General features: G+C 48.8%; 3 protein-coding genes across 3 annotated transcripts; 1 reads left to right on the top strand and 2 right to left on the bottom strand.

The window, feature by feature from the left end:
- Positions 1–1,926: 1,926 nt before the first annotated feature.
- Positions 1,927–3,864, bottom strand: BROUX77_003512 (uncharacterized protein; the record flags this gene model as incomplete). Its single annotated transcript, XM_073748172.1, has 1 exon — positions 1,927–3,864. One exon carries the CDS (start codon positions 3,862–3,864, stop codon positions 1,927–1,929), a length of 1,938 nt encoding a protein of 645 aa, XP_073605937.1.
- Positions 3,865–16,396: 12,532 nt separating this feature from the next.
- On the bottom strand, positions 16,397–19,673 carry BROUX77_003511 (uncharacterized protein; the record flags this gene model as incomplete). The annotated part of the gene is made up of 3 exons (XM_073748171.1): positions 16,397–18,885; positions 18,956–19,440; positions 19,513–19,673. The coding sequence occupies 3 exons, from the start codon at positions 19,671–19,673 to the stop codon at positions 16,397–16,399; spliced, it is 3,135 nt and encodes a 1,044-aa protein (XP_073605936.1).
- Positions 19,674–20,503: 830 nt separating this feature from the next.
- Positions 20,504–23,034, top strand: BROUX77_003510 (uncharacterized protein; the record flags this gene model as incomplete). Its single annotated transcript, XM_073748170.1, has 2 exons — positions 20,504–21,435; positions 21,492–23,034. The coding sequence occupies 2 exons, from the start codon at positions 20,504–20,506 to the stop codon at positions 23,032–23,034; spliced, it is 2,475 nt and encodes an 824-aa protein (XP_073605935.1).
- Between the last annotated feature and the right edge of the window lie 474 nt (positions 23,035–23,508).

Raw genomic sequence — 23,508 nt, 5'->3', positions numbered from 1 at the left:
AGAAACAGAGACTGGCTCCCTGTGAACGAAAGCAGAACGAAGGCCGCAGAAGTAGTTATTTAAATAGTGCAGATATATTTCAGTGAGTATCTGATCTGGTGATGGCTGGCAAAGGACATAGTGCCAGAAAAATCAGTAATCAAGGCCGGGCCCGTAGGCCAATAGCGTATTTACTGTGCTGTACATACTGTACTTGAGTATTACTTAAGCACCACAAAACCAGCAACTTCTCTCGCTTTAGTTGGTACTGGCCTGGAGCTGGGTTAGTGCTGTGTCCCAAGACAGCAGTTGCTACGTCTAGTCAACTACGTCTAGCAACTACGTCTAGTCTAGTATTTTGCAGCTACGTCCAATTAACCACTGCAGTTGCTTCGTGCTGTGCCGCCACTTGCCTGGTTGCATTCTGCGAGTCTTTTCGTTGCTTCCCTGCTCCGTAGAATCTCCAGCCGCCTTTTTTAGCTGCAAATGACTCGGCCGTCTGGCTGTTGCTATTGCTTCGCTGTCCAACTGCCTCTTCCTTTCGTACGATTTGATTTGCCCAGAACCCAAGAGACAACACCCTCGAGAAGCACCGGCCAGCCGCAAGCAGCACATCCTTTTTTTCCCCTGAAATACCGGTGTTCCCCCTCCCCCCTTTACAAAACCTTGCCTGGCAGGGTCTGCTTTTTTTTCCTTCGTTGGAACTCCCCTACCATCGGCTACACTATCAAATCGCCACGAAGCTTTTGTCGGGAGCACAAGGAAACAGCAGCTGCCACGGCTTTTTGACCCCTCCATTTGATTCCTTCTTCTTCCCCTTCCCCGACCAAGCCAACTCCACTTCACCACTCCACCTGCCTAATCAAAAGGAGGGGCAGATGAGTAATAAGACCTAATAATGGTTAATACATGGTGCAGGAATACAAGCACAAAAATAGGTTCGTCTTTCCCTACTATGTAGCGCCCAGGAAAAACATTGGACGCTATGTACTGTGGTTGTAATAAATCCACAAGCTTCATCGCTATCCAAGACCCAACTGCGAGCTGTTCAGGTGATTCTTGTTGCTGGCTTGGGCAATATGCCGGTTCTGTGTGTGTTGTGTGTGAAAAAAAAAAAATCGGTGGGTGGTGGGGTTGCGCTACCTGTTCCAAAAAAAAAAGACGAATAAATCTATGCGAATAAAACCCGTTCCGGCGAATCTGTGGCTAAACCGCCACGCTACAGTTTTGCTAGTTATGCATAGACCATCCCACCCCGCTGTGACGTTTTAGTGGATCCCAAGAGGCTGCTTCACCGCCTTTATGCAACAAAATCGCAACATGAACAAAACTCGAGGATTCCAGCCAAAGCAAGCCCCCGACCAATCCAAAAAAGAAGAGAAAGCCTTACCCGTTGCAGTACTGATTCTCTGCGTCCCATGCAATATCGGTTGATTGCACGCCCATCTCTCTTGTAAAGGCCCTGGAGCCCCAGTGACGCTCCCTGTGTATGGCCTATTACGTTGTACATGGCTGTCTTAGCACACAACTTGCCGTGATATCACGAAGAAAGACTTCGAGTAACCATGGCTTACGATACAAGTATGCTTAAGCACATCCTGTAACTATGTACATTCTGTAGCCAATGAACTTTGTAATAAGTATTGCTACCGTCTATCGGCATATCAGTCATGCGACTATGAAACCGTCACAGACAAAGTAACACAAGCTGCAAAGCACACGTTTTGACGAGGAACATTCGCAAATTTGTTGGGAACCAACTACGCTGTTATTTTCGTCAGTGCCCAATCACGTTTCACGTGGAAATCAATTTTGAAATCATTCATGGCCTAGAAAACGGCTCGTGTCTTGTTTATTTAGTCATGAAAAGAAAATATCATCTTGATGTAAGATGAAGTCAAGTGGTTCGGTAATCAACCCTATCTATACGATGTTGGCCATGTTTCTCTAATTGTCGTAGACGGTGGTAGTAACTGTGACTGTGCGGGAGGTTCTGTCGCAGTCCTTGCGTCCACCATATCCAAATCCGGGCATGCGGGTGAATGACGGGAAGCCGGAGAAGAACGGGAAGGGAGCGGGGGTAGTGTTGGAAGCCGCATCAGAAGTGGCAGTGCCGGTGGGCTGCTCAACGGGGTAGTCGTCATCGCCAGAGCCGAAGCCGGTGGGGAGGCTGTCCGGAACATCGGAGACGTCGGGGGCAGCGGAAGTGGGGGTTACAACAGTCTGGAAACCCGACGGGAGATCGGCCGAGGGCTGGTAGACCGTAGGCTGGGAAGGCACCTCGGGGGTGTCCTCAGTAGGAACAGCAGCCTCGGTAGGGACAGCATCTGCAGTAGGGGCAGCAGAAGAGACGGCAGACGAAGAGGGGGCAGCAGACGAAGGAGCGGCCGGGCTGGAGCCGGAGCCTGAGCCTGAGCCAGAAAGGCCAATGCAGGCAAACGACATCTTAGTAACGCTGGAGCCGCCGGAGCCGCCCATTCCGTTGATAGGGCCATCCAACTTCCAGTCCATGGCGACGTAGGGCCAGCAGATACGGCCGTCAGCCATCGACACCATATCACCAGCGACGAATGAGTCGGTTGATTTAAGAGGCTCACCAACCTTCTTGCCGTCACTGCCAACCTGCTGGTAAAAAGTACCCGAGAAAGCACCCTGGCAGCCCATGGCATCGAAGTTGCACTCAGGGTTGGCAATCTCCTCCCAAGTAATAAGCGCGTTGTTAGCATCAAAGGTGGCGGCATGGGCGTTTTGGCAATCAGCAGTGCCAGAAGTGATCCAGTTGACCTGAGAGTCGCCATCGGCAGAACCAACAACAGAGGTCGCCTGTTCACCAACAATGGTGCTCTTATCCGAGAAAGTAGCAATAGCAACATTACGGGCAACAGTGCGGTTCTCGGACTTGGTGTAGCCATCGCCCATCCAGGTGTTGGCAGTCAGATCCTTAGCACCACGAGAAACCCAGGCGAAGATGAACGATTCGCTGTCGGCCTTGGAACCACCGAAGCGGGCCAGACCACTGTACGAGCCACTCATTCCACCCATGGCCTCGTTACTGGCACCGTTGATGACGTGCTCGTTGCTGACCTTGACATTGTCGTTCATCATGCCCTGGGACTTGGTGTTGAGCCAGATAGCACCCTGATCCTCAGCGCAAATGCTGGCAAAGGGAGGGGCATCAGCGGCTTCAAAGGCAATACCGGTGTTGTGACTGCAACCCCACGAGCTAGAGGCGCCAGTAATAGTCTCAAGCTTGCCTTCAGGAGTGACATAGCGGATGGCGTCACCAAAGTGGCCAGATGCAGATCCAGAGTACGAGGTAACGACAAAGTAGGCAGCATAGTAGCCAGCCTTCTCAGAGAAAACAAGGTCACCGTTCATGTCGGGGGAAGCCAGGTTGTTGTCATCACCGGGGATGTTGGGTCCGCCAAGGAAGGTCTTCCACGACTGGGTACCAGCAGCGTCGTAGCGGTACAAAACGGCAACAGGAGTGCTGTCCGGGGGGGCGCCAGAAGTGCCGGAAGGCAGAGCCTCGTTAGTCAGCAAGGCAAAACCGTCATTGTGTGCAACCAGACCGCCAGCTTCCTTGGCACCAGTCACAGTAACAGAGACATCAGTCTCCTTGAAGGTAGTAGGGTCGATGGACTGAATGTGAACATCAGTGTTGCTAGAGTCAAGATAGGCGATGTAGGCAGTCTTGCCGTCAGGGGACACGGCAAAGGGGGTGCGGCGATGGTGGGGAAGACCAGTCCAGTAAGCCTCTTTGACGGGGTTAAAGGAGCTCTTGAGAGTCATGGAGTCCACGGACTTGGAGAGCATAGACTCGGAGATCTGAGCCACGGCCACGGAGACCTGGACGGCAACCGCGAAGATGGAGCCGAACTTCATTTTGAAGAAGATTCGAGATATAGAAAAGAGGCGTAGAGGGGCTGAACAGGTAAGTAGTCAGGTTCGATACCGATTTCAGGAAAAGAATGTAAGTGAGGCCAGCCTCGAAAGAGAGTGCGAATGTATTGAAAGAATGGAACGTCAACTAAAGTGACTTTGTTAAAGAAAGACAGCTCACAGAGCGAAGGTCACAAGACACGAAAACCGCGAGGGATAGCTTTGAAGATCTTGAAAGATGAACAAGTCAACTTGAGCTGGGAAGAAAAGAGCAGCAAGACCAGAGAATGGGAAGGCCCAGCTAGATATACCAGCGGGAACGATCCGAACTCCAAGTTCCAAATCTCAGCCAAGACCCCTCGCTACCCTTGGGAAAAAGATTAATTATCCGCCAAAACAGTCCTTTTTCTTATTCTGCAGGGGTCTTGTCTGTGTTCTCTGTCAAGTTTTCCCACATAACCCGATGCTTGTTATGGTGGTGGAGGACATCGAGCCCGTGCATAAGGTGGTGCTCTCTGAGTTTCAGAAGTTTTTATTAGCCGAGATCACAGGACTACTAGCTTTTTTCTCTTTTGGCTGGTCTCCTTGCTGATGTGGATGTTTGTGCTCCTGATCGCTGGGGCAGTAGGCTCAACAAGGTTTTCGGCTGAGGAAGAGACCCCCATAAGCCTAGTGATCTTGGCGAGCCGACGTCGTTTCTGAGTTTTCAGGGGCATACAATTGGTCATTAGCCTTCTCATGAGACGACGGGGCTGCTTTGTCAATGGCCTCTGTTGCATCAGATCTCCTGCAGGCGAGGCCTAGAACAGGCGCACTCACAATACGAGAGCAGATTGTCGGACTGAAGGATCTAAACATAGGACGGATTATCATGATCATCGGAGCTGGTCTTGTGTTGTCGGATGAAGCTAAGCGGACATGGAGATTAACCACGGCCTAGAGCAGGGCGGCTCAGGAAAACGGAGGCATGGACACTCTAGCAGCAGCCGCAGATTGAGGTGTTGAGAATGTGTGAGTGGGTTGGTGTGTTGCCTGGCTGCTGATTAAGGCTGTCGGACGGCGATACTTGCACAAGTAGGCTTCCATATTCGTGGGGCGAACTGGATCATAAGCAGTCATTCCAGGGGAAACCACCACAAGCTGCATTATTTCTGCGGCCTCGTCTAAGCGGGATTTTTGTCAACTGTCTATCTCGCAATCTTGAGAAGGATTCTGGCTGCTCCTACCAAGCTCGTTTGGGATGCCAAATTTCGGGGATAATTCATGTCATGTCATGTCATCACTCGGAAGAAGTGGAATGGTTGGCCGTGTAGGGCAGAACGCCAGATTCCACCAATGTCCATTACAAGCATTTTACTAGCTATGTGAATTGAGATAATTGTTTTTGTGCGCGTCTTGAAAAGATCACAAGTGATGAAACCAATAGGGTTAATCAACGGGAGGTCATGGAACCCAACTCGCAACAGCCTATTTCAGGTGTGGGGGAACTGCATAAAATAGAAGTCAGAAGTATCAATTTTTTCAACGATTTCACACTTGTAGGCAGACGCGATATTTACCGCGGACTTTTGCTTTTATTTCCGCTTGTTGGAGTCTTTTGGTGATCATTAGGGTTAGAACACACTCCAGGGTCACTTGGAGCCTCCTAGACCAGAAACTCGTTAGAACGATGTGGCGACTGAGACCATGAAAACTAGCGTCACATCTTTCACTAGTTTGGCTTTGGCTAACTACATACCTAAACTGTTTCTCCTAAAAATAGAATAATGTTCGGAGCCAGCCATGGTACAACCCTTTCCAAACTGCTAGAAACCTAGGCTTCAAAGTGCAATGGTTGGTGAAGCCGAAACATTAACAATCAAAATAGAGCATGAGACATGTCAGTATGCACGTACAACAAGCTTGATACGCTTCTAACCCGACGCTTTCATGCACGTCTGGTACTATTAGGTGAGCTGGTCAGCCCCAACCAGGACTAGCTGGGAGTGAGACATACAGACAATAGCTTCTGGATGTTGATTTGCACTATAGCATGAGCGCAAAGCAATCTAGCTTATATCAACCCCGAAAGTGAAGAAATGATCAGCTTTGGATTTCTTGGGCAGCATGGAGCTTGGTCGGAGACATGAGAACTCCTATATTAGTACATCCTAACCCTAGAATCTCTCTCATTAAAGCAAACTGGTGCATGCCAATAATTACAAATAGTACCATTTAGCGAAATGGACATGAGCTTCTTGTCCATATTTTCTTGTCACTTCAAATTGAAGCCGTAGATACAAGGTTGGCCAAATATACTAACGCCTATTTACCCATAAGCCAAGACAAGAATGTACCCGATCTTGATACGACCGAAACCAAAGTACGTGCAGGGTGTACCATTGCGTGTTCAGAATTCTGACGATTGTTCATCAAGGCTTTATGGTTACACAAGACAAGAATGTACATGTCTCTTGGAGATTTGAAAGTTCCATAACGACGGAGAAAATGTGTGATGGGTGAAATACTGTCTGAAAAAGGCAGAAAGGTCATCTAGCTGGCGTTTTACTACGCTTTATATTGAATGATGGAAACAACGGGGTCAAGTGTCGATGGAAACGGGGACCTTGGATTAACTATGGTTACACGATTTATGGGTCATCACAACCTAAGCCAAACTACATATCAAGAAGTCCCCATTAACCACGTAGGCGGTATAAGGGAGAGTAGAGATGCATTGTATAAGTTCATCCACGTCAATATAGTTGAGGTAAAGATAGCTTGGAGGCAAGTACAAATGTAACTGCTGATAGTTACTGGGAAGAAGATCTGGGTCCTGCCATGAAAACCGGCTCTTGTTTAAAGGGGCTCTAGAAAGAGAGCATTGGATTGAAATGACATTGAGTTGCATTCCATCAAGTATATATTCTTCTTTGAGAGATTGTCTCTTCAGTGATTCGCCCAAATCTTCAACCTTCTCGACCTCGTATCCTCGATGTTTCATTGCCGCAACTCATTCTAGCCCAGAATCAACTCTTGACAATGCTGGCCAGACTTTTGGTGGGCTAAAAGGCCTCTAATCTATCTCGTCGGCACCAACAGCGAAAATAAGTAAGACTACTTTTGGGCAAAGTTATATCCTTTCTGTGGCATAACTACCTGAACTTTACCAACATGCCTAGTATCCTAGTGAATATATTTCCGGATGAGAGCCTTGGAGAGTAACGTGGGCTCGTAGAACCCATGATGGACTTTTCCGTAATCTTTGAAATACTGTATGAGGATAGTTTAAGCCAAGTTGTAGTCTTTTCTCCGCCCTAGATAACCATGGGTGGGATAGAATATACCAAGTTTCTATTTCAATGAAGAGGTATCTCTAATAAAATATATCTAAAACACACAATAATGTGTATTTCAAGTCTTCTATGCCTGCATGTCCCAGTTAGAGGAAGGTGGAGCTCAATGGATACTTGATTTGTAGCATTTGACCAAGAGTAACAAAACCCGAAATCAAGTATTAAGATGAATAACTAGGCAAATATAGATTGTATCATCACGCCCCGTTTTATGAGTCCTGACTCAAGTACTCATACCATCACCGGCTTATAAAATCTAGAGTAACATTAGAGCCATTTGATAACAATTGAGGCCAAGAACATGTACTTGACAAACTATCTGCCCTAAATGGTCTGGTTGTGTGTACAATACTTGTGGCGCGTATAGCCTTTCTTGTCCTTGTATGATAAACCACATTTGAAGTGAGATGACGGTGACTGACGTTTGCTTATTATTGAGAACGTACCAAATTAACGAATGTGAAAGATGGTCTTGTGTTGAAAGTTCGGAAAAACTCGCAGATATGTGAAATCTTGAGTCACATAGAGTTAACTTAGATCATTAGAGTCCATGTACGTGAACAGTAGTATTTATAATTATTTGACTGAACAATAGTAGTTAGTCATTGCAAGAAACTATGATTAAGTACTGGTTGCGTAGCTAGTTAACCCGGTGCAAGAAGAGCTATTTATCCTTGACAAGTAGGGCTGAAAAGAGATATGGATATGATAGGTTTTGGCTCACTGCCTTCGAAGGGTTAAGAGATGGATCTATTAAAATATCGCGTGGTAATTATTCCAGCATCCAAAGGATATATGTCGCTCATGAGCTTGCGGACTCAAGCTATGTATCATATATCTGAGAAAATAGTACAAGTAAGGGCGCTGTAAGAAATACAGGCTAAATTGACTCGGGGCTTTCTGCTCCATCCCCAGGACAGCTTGAGTCTGGTGAGCTGGCGGTAATGCTCGAGGAAGGGGGGCATTCTGAACTTGAGTGATTCGTGCTGGCAAGTTGTCTGTTTCGGCGCTTCTTCTCGTTTGCTTTCCTGGGGCGATATTGATAATCCGGAAATGCTTCCATGAATATCTTTTTGTATGAGATGGCCAATTCTTGATAGTGGGTGCGCACACTAGCAGACTCTTCTCTCCACTGCTTTCCTAGTATTCTGGCTGGAAGGGTCTCAGTAATGGTTCACTTTGATTTGGGAAGGAAAAACGTACAGATTTCATTATTATCAATGTCAGGAAACCGGGCCCTAATTTCCCGATGTCTATCTTTGCGATACATGATATAAGCGTTGGGGGGACGTGGAATCCGGGCCGCCTGTTTTCTTTTCCCCGGGGCATCGGTCTGGGGAAGTGTCGCCCATGGATCTATTATGGAATCTTTGGATATGGAGTTGAGGGAAAAAGCCTCGACAAGAACAAAATGGTTGTAGCCTGCTACTGAAACAAGCGATCTTTCGGTTGTGTTGAAATCGGTGATGGATCCAATGAAGAATCTATCAAGATCACTGGAATCACGAACGAGGAGTGCAGGTGCACCGATAATTGTGCTTGAGTGTATTGTTAGCAAGTATTCAGTAGGACCTATTTGAAAACAGTACTACCTAAAGTCACAGAGTAAAGTCTTTGTTGATTCTTCACTCAGCGCTAGAACCATGTTCGAGTGGATTGCAGCAACTTTCGAAAAGGGAGAGAGTTGGACAATAGCTGTTGACCAGACTGATTGAAGAATTTGATGTTGTTGTACGTCGAAATAAGCTGTTGTGGTCATGTTTGTGGGCTCCAGAAGCGTAGGTTCCATGTTGATTGGAGTTATGAGGGCCGGGCCAATTAAAGAAATGTCCATTTTCTTGTTTCTTGAACGTTGTATAAAAATATCGTGGGCCAAGTTAAATGGTAGACAAGCAAATGAAAGAGAAATAAGTCGAATATAACCGCGTATAAAGATGTTCTGATGATACAAATGTAGATGTTGCAAGAAGTTAGGAACTCGATGCAGAATCGCATGGACCAGTCACGCCTTTATGAGATATTTCAAAGCCGGGTGCATTCAAGTTTCTTTGAGAATGCCTCGTGGATAAAATATTTATTCCTCCTTTGGAATACACTAGCTTGACACCCTTGGGGTGAACCAAGAAACGAAGGAACATTATCATTCTGGGAAACAGGTAACTAGCCATGGCTTAGTCCCTGTAGGAAACTGTGCCTGGTCCCTTCATGTTGGCGAGCACAACATGCGTTCCTTGTCAACTTGTGAGTTTGTCATTGAGTTGAAGTGCTTTGGTTGAATGTCAGAGTGTGGGGTGTCTATGCTAACATCACAAATCAAGTAAAACTATCATCGTGCACGTAAAGATGGAGCCCAAAGCGTAGATATTGCTCACCAGTAGGGGAAACAGTGCATCGCAATAAACGAAGGAAACAGACACGCAGCAAGTTTGGTAACCACAGTCCAATTTTGCTCTATTAATACGAGTTTGGGTTGGACCTAGAGCAACCATCTCATAATGGTTGTCTCCACATCTTTGTTCTAGCATTCGAAAAGAAGACTTTCTTTCCTCTTGATATTTCTTCTCCAACACATTACAACCTTCTCAACATCAAGATACATCAGTCAAGAAACAAAATATCATCAGCAATCACTCTTCACTCATCAATCGCCTGCCTGAACTTCGTAAAATTTAAACACATCGGAACTAAATTGTGGGAATTCGCTCACTTCTCTCAACTATTAGCCTTTCAAATCAACATGTCATCAGTCATCCAAGATATGGGTCGAGACCCATGGGCGGATATTTCCAAGTATCCAATTTGGCGGAGTCGCGCTTCACCTAATGCTCGGATTTTGTTTTGTTGTAAGTTCAACTCCTATCATTCACTTGCTAGATGTTTTTCTAATTGAATCAGTGTACTATCGTCAAATGTTTGACCAGAAAGGGAAACTCAACCCAGAAGCCATTGGCTATACCCAAAGATTATGGCTCAGAACCAGGGAGAAGCAAAAGTGGCAAATGCTAGAAGCACTTGTCAAAGTCATTCACACTATCCAAAGCCAAGAGGGCGTTCCATTGGTGCATCCCTGTGTGATCCTACATCCCGCGGGTCAAATTCTAAAAGTCGTCCCTCCTTCCGACTATCTCGGACACTGCTCATTCGAGCCCGAACCTCTTACCATTGATCTACCGATCCTTTTTAAGCGCATTTCTCTCGGTCCATGCTTCATGGGAATCGCTGGACGATACATGTTTCGATACTACTTGTCCGTATATTTTGCCACAGTCCTCCAGATGAACACTCAAGACATAGCAGATTATGGGGTTATGTCGTTTGTGAGCAAAATTTCAACTGTAAAATCTCGAACTGTGCGGACCTACTTCCTTCAACTAGGTAACAAAGTTTTATGGGGATGAAAAGGTTTGGGGAAAACACAATATTTCGTTTCACTTGAGGGATGGTAACAGATGTGGCCTTTCATGTCCGATACATGAGATCTAGATTTTTGTCACAGTTTACAGATATGTAGATACTATTATTGCAACAGATAATTACATATTAGTGATATGACTTTGCACGGTTATATTACAGAAAAGCTTTTTTTTCTAGTTCATTCTGTATTGAATCTTGACTTGGTTCAACCAGATCACACTGCGTCCCTAGATTAAGTATAGTTCAGTATGTGTGGAAGATAATAAGAAGCTTGCAACATTCTAGGTACTACAGGGTAGAAATGGAAAAAGCCGCAGACACGGAGAAGCAAATATTAGTTAACGCAGGGTATACTCAAACGGGAAACGCTAGTCTTGGTTAAAGTAAGAGGATTGAAATATTTGGGGCTGTTTTGTACTGCTTGGTTCTAGCTTTTTCTAAAGTCTCACGCGAGGGTTGGAGATGTTGGAAGGGGAAGGGGCTTGGAAGGAAGAGGAGAGCGGCGTGGACATGTGTCAATGAAGCGTCATACATGTCAAGTGACAGCAGCATTGAAGTGAGTGACGTAGGATTCGTCCATGGTTGGTGACGAGTGAGGGCGAATGAGAAGGGTCGGTCAGGAACAGAAAACAAGGGGCCGGCTAAGGACGGGACAAGGGACGAAGACGGAGACGGGCTGCACACACAAGACAGACATGACGATAGTGATAGACTGGCTGTTGTGTGTATACAGCTACAATGAGTGGTACGTGCAGAAGACGCACGAACCTACAGATTGGCAGGTCATGACGGAAGTGGCTAAAAAGAGCAAAGCATACACAGAAGCATAAGCACGGGCGCTTTGGTGTCTGATGCATAGGAGTGCCAGAGGGACCCTGGTAACGTGGACACATGTGTATCTACATATGTAGATACATATGTATCTACATACATACATGTAGCTGCGCGCATACACACTCGCAGTTAAGCACGTAACAAAGAGCCTACACTACTACACATGAGGAACTGAGGGCTATGGCAGCAAAGAGACAAGGGCAGGCAGGCCAACGCGAAGAAGTTGATGGAAGCACAAGCGAAAGGTCGGCATGGTCCACGCTGTGTTGCGGCTGTGATACATGGTAGATCGACTTACTTGTAGCATGAGGCAAAGACGATAGCTCAGCCTGTCCGCAAGCCAGAGGAAGTCCGGAAGTAAAACACATGGCTTGTAGTCCTCTCACGATTCACGCCCCTCCCCCCTCCATGCTTGCACAGACTTTATGACCCTGTTCCTGTCATTGCTCCTTCACGACCCACACCCATGCTTAGTTGGCGGCAATCTATTGAGCAAACCATCCAATCAGGTGTTATAATGCCTCGATCTCGTCCAACTAGTGAGTTGGTTAGTCAGGCAGTTATTGACATAGTTACTTCAACAGCTCTTTGTTTTGTTGACACAGAACAAAGAAAGACCAGTCCGTGTATCACCTGGACCTAAACGTCTAGAAGGCCATCCGAAGATACGTATGCAACGTCAGGCATGCAAGGATTAAGGGAGGCTTATGAGGAGCTGATGCACACCACCAGGCCAGTGGCTCCGTACATGCATACTTGTATGTAGTTGTAGCTGCTAACTAGCATTCAGGTGCAGCTGTACCAGCAGATTATTCGGCGTGGGCACACCACCGACGCCGTGCAGCATCTCGGCCAGGTACATTATCCCAAGATCAGCCAAGTACCTGTGCCAGGAAAGCGTGGGTGGGCCGGGGTGCTGCATAAGACGAGTCGCACATTCGGGACACAAAGATTGTGAAGAAGAAGGAGAGCTTATCATGTGACGAAACGGACACCTAACTATCTACTTGTATATTCTCTAGGGAAGTCCGTGTGGGTGACTGGACTGACCTTTGGGCATGGATTTCCGTTTTCGCTATCTCACTCAAACTCGTCACATTCATATCACACACATCTAGAGTGCACCCACCCACACAGCATGTGAGAGCAGGGATAGGCAAAAGGATATAGTAGCACGGACAGGGATACATGGGCAGGGCAGGGGGAAGCCAGGGAACAGGGAGGAAGAGAGCGGGGAAGTAAGTGTTTGGAGAGTCACTCGAGGCAGACTACTTCAACCTCTCGTCTCTGGGAAAAACCAAAAAAGTGTGATGTGATGAGCAACATCAACGGAAAAGGAGAAGCAGCGAGATACCGGCCTAGTGTGGTGCAAGGGCATTGGGTCGCAGCAGAGCAGTCTTGACTAGTATGTATTGATATACACATGTGCATACAGAGCTATGCAACTAGTTATATACAAGTAGTCACACATAGTCAACTCGCTGGTTACATGTGTTTAGTAAGCTCGTGCTGCACCGCGGTGCAATGTAGTGAATGTATGCGGCGCGGGAGTTTTGGTTTTTGTCGGACAATCTGGAAGTCCTGTCCGACAAAACTGTGATCAGCTTGACAAAATCAACGATTTGTCGGACAGGCGGGCAGCGGAACAGGGGTCAGACAGACAAGGGCTTATTTTTTTTTTTCTTCTTTTTTTATCTGGTTGGTCAGCCGAGCCTGTTTCTGGGGGTTTTTTTTTTTTTATTCATTACTCGCATGGAACCTGATTGTTTCTGGGTTGAGTGCGCATTGCATGTCTGCGAGGAAAAAAAAAAAAAAGTAAAGGGCGTGTCCGGCCCGTGTTAGAGCTGAAAGAAGACACTGGCAAGGTCAAGTGTGGGTGGTAGCAGCAACATCAAAGAAAAGTCGGTGCTTGGACTGAACTTTGCCAGGCCTGTGCTGTCTTCTTTCCGAGCTGCAAAAGAAAGAAAAAAAAGAGAAAAAAAAAGACCATGGCTCCTGTTGTCGGGAAAGTCAAGGACTTGTTCTTCTTTGTTTCCGGTAGTATAAGCAATGATCTGGGGGGTTCTTTCTTTCTTTTTTCTCCTCTTTTTCCCAGTTGGGGCATTTCTCCTTTGTCTGGCTTCTTGTCACACCTTCCTTTGCTTCCCACCGTGCTGAATAATCGTGAGAACTAGAAAAAAAAGAAATAGTCAACAGCTGGCACTAAACTAGAGCTCACGTCAGGTCTCCCCTCCTATTGCTCCTGAATGGCAGAGGAACGACCTCTAGCTTGGCCCGTCTTCCAAGTTTGGTAGCGCCCGATCGTTACCTATTTGCGCTGCCAGCTGTTTAGCCCGAGATATCCTGACACAACTTCGGCCATGGGGGACCTGCATGTATTCCTGTTCAGGCTATGCCCACCTCACGTCCATCACTTTTATCCCGTGGCCGTCTGTGCGTCTGTGGGAATCGGATTGGGCTGCCAGTCTCCTCTTCTTCCTGCCATTATTTCCATCCAGATTGTCTCTGATCTGACAGTTCCCCTTCTGCCTCCCCAAACCCGGTCGTCGCCGCAGCCTTACGCCGTGTCTTGTGGCACCGTATAACATAGCAGGACATGGTAGTGCACATCAAAGCAATAGTTCGTGTCAAGCCGATGCCTAGCCGACTGTTCTTTGTCCTCTGGGGTAGCCTGCCGCGGTACAAAAATGCTGTGGCAGCGTCATTTGTAATGCTACATGCCGGAACTCGGAAACACAGCTCGTCTCCAGTTACAGGCACATACGTCTCTGCTGGCTCGCATGGTCACCGTTACCCTTCATCGGGAGAATGTCCGGTTAGGCCGTCTTTTCTTTTTCGTTCTTCGGCCGTTTCAATATCGCACCAAATCTACTCAGTTCGTCCGTATTTGTGGGTGGTGTGGCCTTTGCCATCCTGCCAATAATCTAGAGTGTGACTAGCCCCTCTCACCTCGGTCTCCATGGGGATACTCACTCTCCTGAACCTAAAGCCAAGATATCTATGCGATGTCCAGCATCATGACTGGCTGGCTCCTGGTGCATGAGTGGTTCGGCCGAGCCGTATCTTTCTCCATTCCGCAAAGAAAAAGGCTGTCTTTAGCCTTCGCATTTTGCTTCTCTATCACCGCACTTAGTCTGCGGACACACGAGGTAGACCCTCGTAGATGTCGCTGATTCGTGCACTAACCACCTGTGACACAGCGAACAGGAAAAGCAGAGACGCCAGTCAGCCTGATCTAGGTAAAGCTTCCAGAGGCACTGCTACTACTACACGCAAGTATACATGCCATCTCACCGCTTGTCGGACAAGCTAGATAGTTGCCTTTGTATGAAATGACAAATGTGATGGCGCTCTCTCTGACATGCCAGTTCAGTCTATTCCTCGCGTGCGGCGTGACAAAGACCCTTGCATATCGAAAGTCAACCAACTATACAAATACATCACTGTGTAGAAAACACACATTTCACACACCCCTTCCCCTTGATGTCTTTCCCTGGCCCCCCCTCCGCCTCTCTTTCCAAGGCACCGTTCCGCCTCCGGAGCTCTCCTTTTGGGACTCTTGACAGAATCGAGTTAAAACAGCCGAGAGAACTGCTTGGATGTTTCTGCTTTTCAGCCCTCCCCCGACTCTTCTTTTTTTTCTTTCTTAGCTAATGATGGGCTTGGCTAGTTAACCACAAATTCCAGCGCTCTTCTGGGTCTGTCTGCTCGCACCGCAGAAAGCACGCCTCATTCGCTCTCGATAGCTCCTCCTCCGGCTCAGACCAAGTGCCTCATGGGCTAACCCAGACAAAGCCAGTTCCACGGCTGGGGAGACCAAAGGGAGTTAATGATTCTTGGATACACGAATACCGTCTTTGCCACTTGGAAACAAATGCACTCTGCGACAAGTTTCGTCGCTCAAGTCGCCAATGGGAGACTAGTTGACTACATACTGACTAGTTGACATTTCGTCTTGCTCGACCTACAAGTCTCAATTTCACTACACTGCGTCTTCCCGCCCTCTGCCTCTTTTGAAGCGTCCCTCGTTCTAGACCAGTTTCACTGCCACATCTAGACACTTGTAGCGTGGCTTCTAATTTCTCATGACTAGTTCTGTGAGCTAGTCAGTCGTGATATACCGTGCTACACCCACGCCCTCATACTTCTTTTCTTCTCGCATGTCTTTGTCTCCATTTCATCTGCCGCTGGCCCCCTTTCTAGCCATTTTTATCTTTCAAGGTGCCTGACACACATGTGTGTACATGCGTCTCTTTCTTTGGCCCAACTACATCGACAGATTGTGAATATACCCCGTAGTCTTGGTCTCGTCGCCTCTTGTATCTAGTCATGAGACCGCCGCCCCCCCCCCCCCCTTCTCCCCCTTCACAGCCATCACCGACCGAGGACCCAATCCCCAAGCCACCGCTAAACTGCGGCATTCTCCCGCGAGTTCCATGCAGATAGTGTCTCTTGGCTCTCGCCCTCGGCCTTCTCGCTGCCCCATAGTGCTACAAGGACACACACGCACCGCCTACATGGGACTTCTCTTTGACAGCGATCGGCTATCTACAAGCGTGTGCTTCGACCCAACAACAACACAGGAGTTGTGACAGGAGCTTGCCTCAGCCAATGGCGGCCTTGATTAAGCGGGAAAATGCTACGTGAGCCCCCAGCATTGCTCCTGGGATTCTGGGCGAGCGAGGCTAAACATCTCGGGTCTATACAAGGAATCAAATACTCAACTGTCGGCCTGGTACTTTGCTGGCGCATGGCTCAAAGAAGGTTCACGGATCTTTGTTGTCGTGGCTGCGAGGGGCTGTTCTTGGCGTGGTCGACATCCAACTTGCTGAATTATAAGAGAAAAAGAAAAAGAAGAAAAAAAAAGAAATAACACACAAAATCACATACACCCATCCTCCTGCTCCTCGTACACCCACCCCCACCCCTTCTCCCCCGGCTTACTTCGCCCACTACTCCTCCTGGTACGAAATCTTGCGCATCTCGCCCAGACGGTGTCTCGCGGCTGCCAACGAGTTCTCCAACTGCAGAATCTCCACCTGCTGCTCCATCTCACGCACCTTGAACTCGTGCGCGCCGAGCTTGCTGTAGTCCACGGCCTCGTCGTCCTGCGAGTTGCGCTCCTTGATGATGGCCTGGACCTGCCGTACCAGGCTGCGGCACGCTGCGCCAACAGCCTTGCTGGCCGTCTCCAGCTGTTCCTGCGACTTGCTCATGAAGCCGGCCTTGACACGAGAGGCTGCGACCAGCTGCGCCGTTGAGGCGGCTACGTCGTTGGAGGCCACAATCAGCTGCTCGGGCGAGTTGCGGTTGGAAAGAACACCGTCGGCCGTCTCGATCAGCGTGTTGGTGGACGAAGCAACGGCCTTGGCCGCCGAGATCAGACCCTCGGTCCAGCGGTTGTTCTTCTTGTAGAAGGCCGTCTTGGACGATGAACCACGGCCGGCCTGGACAATCTCTTGTTGGGTCAGCGTGGCAGCCTTGATCAACTGGCCAATTGCTGTTGTCACGGCGGAAGCCGCATCGAGAATCGAGTCGTGAACCTTGAGCTCATAGGTCGAGAACCCGTCGCGGGGCTTGTTCTTGAGCTTGGCCAGGCGCGCGGCAGCTGCAGCAATCGCATCGGCCGCCTTGGTCAGTTCCTGGTCAACGAGGTCGCCCAAGTCACCCTTGCCAATCAGTTTACTAAAGCTAGGCGCAAAGCTATCCACTAGCTTGGTGAGCTTCTGGAGGCTGATCTGAACATCATTGTTGCTGTTGATCACAACATCCGTCTTTTGCAGCGGGTCCATGCCCTCTAAACGGAAGCTCAAGAGTCCACGGAAGCATTGCACTGTGGTCTGTGCAGCTTGGCGACATCCAGACAACAGAGCATCGCCCTTCTTATCATCGGTAGCGAGACGGAGTAGACCCTTAGTGTTGGAGCACACATCGGCAACAGCGCCCGAAAATACAGCAATGGCCCGGATCAGGTCACTGTGTTCCGCTGCAGGACCGTCGGCAATAAAGGCATTAAAGGCGGTCGCAAACTCCATAGCACTGGAAGAGGCTTTTTCGACCTGTGAAAGAACAAAGGTCGGCGAGGCGTTCTGGTTACCGGCCTGCATCGTGGAATCAAGCTCATAAATAGCATCGTCAACGCGCTGCACACCGACCTGCAGCACGGAATCGATAATGGCGTTGATCTTAGATTGGTTGGCTTCTACCACCGCCTTGATCCCCTCGTCAAACATCTCGTCGCCTGCCGTGCCGTTGTTCTTTAGCTCGCTAAGCTCAACGAGAGCCTGGTCCATACCCGCCTTGTAAACCTCGAGTTCCTCTTCCTTGTCCCGCAGAAGTCTCTCTAGATCGGAGTTGCCACTCCGCACGTTGGACTGGGCATCTTCCAGAGCTCGGTTCTTGTTACGCAGCGCCTCCTCGAGATCTGCCATCTCACGGTTGTACTTGGCCAACATTGTTGACAGCTCATTGCCCTTTTGTCTCTCCAAGTTATCGGCCTTGTCTAGGGCTAAGCGGAGCTCACGGCGGAGCTTCTCAACCTCGTCCTTGCCAGTTCCAGAAGCACGATCTTTTTCATGGAGAGCCTTGTCGCGCTCGCGAATCATGTCGGCCAGCTCGAGGTTCTTAGTCTTGATCTCACGCTCCAGCTTCTCGCGCTTCTCATTTGCCTCCTGTGCAGAGGCTGCTTTCAGTTGTACTGCCTTGAACTTGGTGAGAAGATCCAGGTGCTCATGGCGAAGCTGCGAGTACAGCTTTGCAAGAGCCTCATACTTGCTTCTCCAGGTGTTTACCTGCTCCTGCAAAGCCCGGACTTGGTCATCCTTGCTAGCGATTTGTTGACCATAATTGCCCTGCAGGGAGCTCAGTTCGCTCTCCAATGCCTTTACTCGCGCATCAAACTGCTGTAGCATCAGCTGGTCCTGTTCGTACTGAGCACGAGCGCTGAGATTTTCACGCTCCAGTTCAGCAAGACGGCCTTGAGTTTGCCACTGCGCTTGCTGAGCTAGAAGTGCTTCTTGCTCGCGCTGTTGCTGCTCCAATAGTCGTCTTTGCTGCTCATCAAAGTCGCGCTGGGCCTGAAGCTGGGCCTGCTGCTGTGCTAGGACGGCAGCTTGCTGTTGAGCCTCGAGTTGACGCTGCTGCTCTTCGTACTCGCGGTTTTGCTGGTCGAGCTGGTTTTTCCAGAAATCAGACATTTCGTCGGGGCCTTCATCCTTGCTGGGAACAGGAGGTGATGGTGTTTTTTCCTTGGGCCTGGACGGCAATGCCGGGGCGTTTTCGTCTTCGAGCAGGTTCGGAGGGTCGGGCGACAGCTTAGGCAGAGAGACTAGACTGGTGAGGTATCTAAGATTGGAGCACTCGTAGTAGAACTTGACAAGGCGGTAGTGTTGCGCGTCGTATCGCTCGCGGAGGGGTGCAAGAAGCTCGGTTTCGCCGGTAGCTACAGGAGACAATGTTTGCGTTAGCAAGTCTGTAAACATGTGTAGATATTACAAGAAATAGCGACATACTAGAATGCATGGCGCGCAGCATGCTAGTGCTAAACTTGTAAATTCCATAACTCTCAGCGACCAGGGGGACCAAAGCCGATATGCGACATTCGTTATTGCCGATATTTCGGAAATGTGAGAAGATGAGTTTTTGGAACTGGTCAATCTTGTCCTGAAGAGTCATCAGGTCGAGAATGGTCTCGTAGCCCTCGTTGGGGTCGTTGATAGACTTGAGACTGATGTACTCTTCGTATTCAAAGGTGCCGTTGAATTCGGGGTGTTGCTGGTGGAACGAGAGCTTTGCCAGGAGAAACTGGACGTATTCACGAATCAATGGCGCATATCCACGAATTCCCTCACCGCCAGCAACACCGCGAACCAGACTGTCAATCCAGCCGCGATTGGCCATGCCCTCGCGCAGAGTGCTGGGGTGGCCCTCCTGGAGGACCTTATGGATGGTGATTAGGGCTTTGAAGGTCTGAACTTCATCGGCGAGAATGGGCTGGCTAGAGAGAGGGAAAGAGAGTCAGCCAAAAGAACCGGTCAAGAAGCGCTGGGGCAAAAAAGCAGAAACATACACCTTGATGCCAATCCAGAAGGCCTGGGACGACCGGTGATCCCAGGTGTAAACAATACACGCACGCACATGCTTGCGCTTGGGAGCGGTTTCTTCGGGATTGGTGGCCTTTTTGATGTTGATGGCCAGTTCCTGGTCCGTCTTGGTGTGGTTGACGGACATGACGAGAGAATGAAGGCCCAGAGGGGCTCGTGATGCTGGGAAGCTTTACAGGAGGCGTGGTGGTGTGATAAGTGGAGGAGGAGGAGGGTGAGAAGGGCGCAAGAAGAAATCGGGCCAGCGAGAACTAGACCAGCGGTTCTTAAAAATGGTGGCGCGGTTTCTATGGCGTAATCAAAAGGCTCCAGAAGACGAGTTGAGGATTTGGGCGTAGTTTGTGTGTCTCCTTCAAGCTCCGTCAGTTGCTTAGAGCAAGCCAGCCAAGCCACTTTCAAGCTGGTATCGAGGCCAATAAGGATCAAGGGTGGCGTAGGCCTGCCAGGCATACCACTTATCCCTGTTGTATATTAGTCACGTGTGCCGAGGAGTCCGGATAACCCTAGTGTCTGGACTTACAGCCAAGAAGGTCATCAAACCCCAGGCGTGAGTGGTGTGAGTTTGAGGTTGACTGGGACCTTTATGACTGATAAATACCTAATTCTTAAGACCTCGTCTGAGAAGACGTTTTTCGTGGAATTCAAGATGCAAAGACAGCCGGTCTATCTATGCCTGGGTTTTTGATACTAGTTACAACTAACTAACTAGTCAATAGAATGCTCACCCTGTGTGCATGTATACTGAAAGGCGGGGCCCCACTTTAACCACCCACCACCTTAACAGCTCGCGGCTTGTTGCTTCTGGAGTCACACAACAAGCACAACGCCAACACTCTCAAATATTCACATCGCCCACACACCCTTTTCCATCATCACATACCAATCCTTTCATCCAATAATCAGCGACAAGCTGTCCGACACACGGCCTAGCTGAGTCTTCACAAAAAACCCGCCAATATGCGCTTCCTCACGCCTGCCAAGGTGGGCTTCCTGGTGCTTATTGACATGTATGTCAACAACGCCATCCCAAACGAGTGCCACCATGCCATTCTGGACTTTTTGACTCTCCATCTGATGGGCATTGACTTGCAGCAGCTGCAACACAAGGCTTCTGCTAAGAGATTCCGTTCCGAGTTTGGACGGATGCGTTCCGTGGAGGCTACAGTCAGTGTTGTAGCCAGTATGTCTGTCTTTGAAGAGCTGCTCAACGAGCTGCCAAGCAGCTTAGAAAATCATAGTTTGTGGGAAATCTTTCTCCTCAAGATGTGGGCCATCAACTCACTCAACGAAATGAATGTGTTTGTATTGGGCTGTCCACGGCGGTTGATGCACAGGTTTACCGAGACCAATGTGCCAGACACTCTTTTAGATGAGTCTGAATCCGAACAAGAGTCTGGCGACGATTCAGACTCCAAATCTGGCGCAGATGACGAGACGCAGAAACTCCCAAAGAAACTTCGCCTGTCTCCCAATTCCCCCATTGGCGTGTTTGTGCGTGAGTGCCGATCAGAAATCCTGAAACAAAACTTCATGCATACAGGCCAGTTATGGCAAGCCTTCATTAGCTACAGGCAACCGACGGTACCCCTCATCAGGCGTTTACAGCCAGGTATGGGTAAATACTGCTTTGATGATGTGCTGGGTGGAGAGTCAGAAACCTGGCTTCCAGAAGACGTTGGCGCGCTGGCCGGTGTTACATATGGGGATATGCTCACCGGAGAAACCACCGACGGCGTCCCGATAAGCATGCATGATCTCGAAAGACTAGTGGCTACAGTGGGGAGAACAATGACTGAGACCCGGGGTCGGGTACCGCTTGAAGTACGACACCAACTTGAGGATTTAATTAAGGATGCCAAGAGCCTACCAAAAGGAATTCATCACCTACGGTTCGTGTCTTCTTGACCAACACATTCACATGTCAAGTGCTGACCATCTTTACTAGATATTTGGAGGCGTGGCAAGCTCGCGATTATACAGCTACCTTTGATCAAATTCACCGATTTTGTGATTACAGCCCGTCAAACAGAGACCGACAGGCATATCAATGTGCTCTCATGACTCTAGCTCAAACAAATTCTGACTTTGGCTGCTTCGGCGAAGCTGCTACCGCCATGACTGAAGCCATTTCAACTGCACGTGAAAATGGCGACACGCAGACTCTTATTCATTGCCTTAACTGGATGTACAATTTTAGTATCACACAGCCCGCATTGTTACAAGAGTTGAATGACGATACAATACTGGCAGACCACCGCGAGACATTGTCATACCTCAAGATGAAGTCTGCCGAAGTGGGCCTATCTCCTAACATAGTTGGTGCCTATTTCTTGGAAGCCAACCTGGGTCTACAAATGGGGAACAGCATGGCGTCTGTGATTGAATCAATGACCCGGGCTAACCATCTCATTGGATCCAACGGTCTGGCCTTTATGCTTGGGCTGAACTCTGGCACTAAAGCTAGAGTGTGGGTTCGTATGGGCATTGCCGCTCTTGCACTGATAGAACAGGAGGTCTTTCTCAAGTCTGGGGTCGTCTTTTCCGATCTGGCCAATCTGATAGACTGCGTGACATATCTGGCTGTCATGTATTCATTTTCTGGGCGTTACAAGGAGGCTCTTGCGATTATCGATGACTTGCACAAAAACTTCGAGCCTCTTCTTGTTCCCACAATGATTGAGAAAATTCTCAAGACCCGTGGTGTTGTTCGCTTTCGACAGGACTTGAACAATGGCAACTTGGATGGTGCCCAGGAAATACTGAGCCAGCTGCTGCAAAGTCCCGATGGAATTCCCCACGACAGCTCCTTCAACAGTCTACTACAACTAGAATACCTTTACCGCCGTAATCAGATACCCAAGGCCTTGGAGCTGGTCGATGACATGGCGAAGATTCTGGACCAAAGCAAATACGAAGCTGCAACACACATGAAGCTACTATTGATGAAGGCTCGCATATTCAGCAAGTGTCAAAAACCACTTCGTGGATTCACGATTGTTAGTCGCGCGGCAAAACTAGCTCTGGACTCCTGCTCTGTCGAGAGTGTATGCGAAGCCATGGGACTGCTAGCAAACATTCTAAATAGTCTGGGGGAATTTAGGGCTGCCTTGGAACTCTTGAACGCAGCACTGCCAAGGGTTTTAGAAACGGAAAACGTAGCTATAGCAGGCGAGATGTACTCGTTTTTGGCAGACACATACATGGGCATTGCTGGGCAAGCGAGCCAGCCTGTTGCAGGCTTAAAGTCTAGAGCATCTGCACCATTGACACCCCCAGCTCTGTCACCAGAGCAAGCGAGTAGCAGAAAGGCAAACATGGGCCGGGCAATGGTAGCACTGGACCGGGCCTTTGAGCAGTTTGAGGCTATAGGTGACCGCCAGGGCCAATGCGACACACTGGCTAAGAAGGCGACCATTTTTCGCATCTCGGGCGAGAAGGAGCTTGCGGAAGAGACAGCAACTCGGTTCATGGATATCAAGGCCATGTGACTAGCACGGTACTCTCATACGTGGAGTTTGTGCACAAGGCACAAGGTAACGCCATGAGGGTAGTGTAGTTATAGATTGGCTACTATAGGACGGGAGCCGAGATGTGAATGGTGTGGATGTGACGCCTCCACAACACCATCTTTGGGCTCTACCCAGATCCGGGCTGGGAGGCATTGGGCTTTTATGTTGTATCACAAAGGGAGTTGAGGCGTGAAAGGCCGAGTTGCTAGTGATATGCTGTCGCCCCGGTTGTGTCACGTGATCCGAAATAGACTGTAATTTAGCATCAACAACTTGTCTTGCCCAACAACTTCATCTCTTGACAACAATCGCGTCCAGGTTGAACACAAGCTGAAAGTGCGTCTTTATCCGGAATATCCTTTGTATTTTAATACACCGTAATAAAGTTGGGCTCTTTTTTCAGCATTTTATATCGTGAGACCACGCATCTGACGCGAATAAACGCCTTTTTAC

The sequence above is a fragment of the Berkeleyomyces rouxiae genome, assembly GCF_048999995.1.
Source record: "Berkeleyomyces rouxiae strain 22BRR77 chromosome Unknown BrBRR77_ptg000003l, whole genome shotgun sequence".
Lineage (NCBI taxonomy): Eukaryota > Fungi > Ascomycota > Sordariomycetes > Microascales > Ceratocystidaceae > Berkeleyomyces > Berkeleyomyces rouxiae.
Note: the sequence above shows the minus strand (reverse complement) of the source record. Positions and strands in the feature narration are given on the sequence as shown.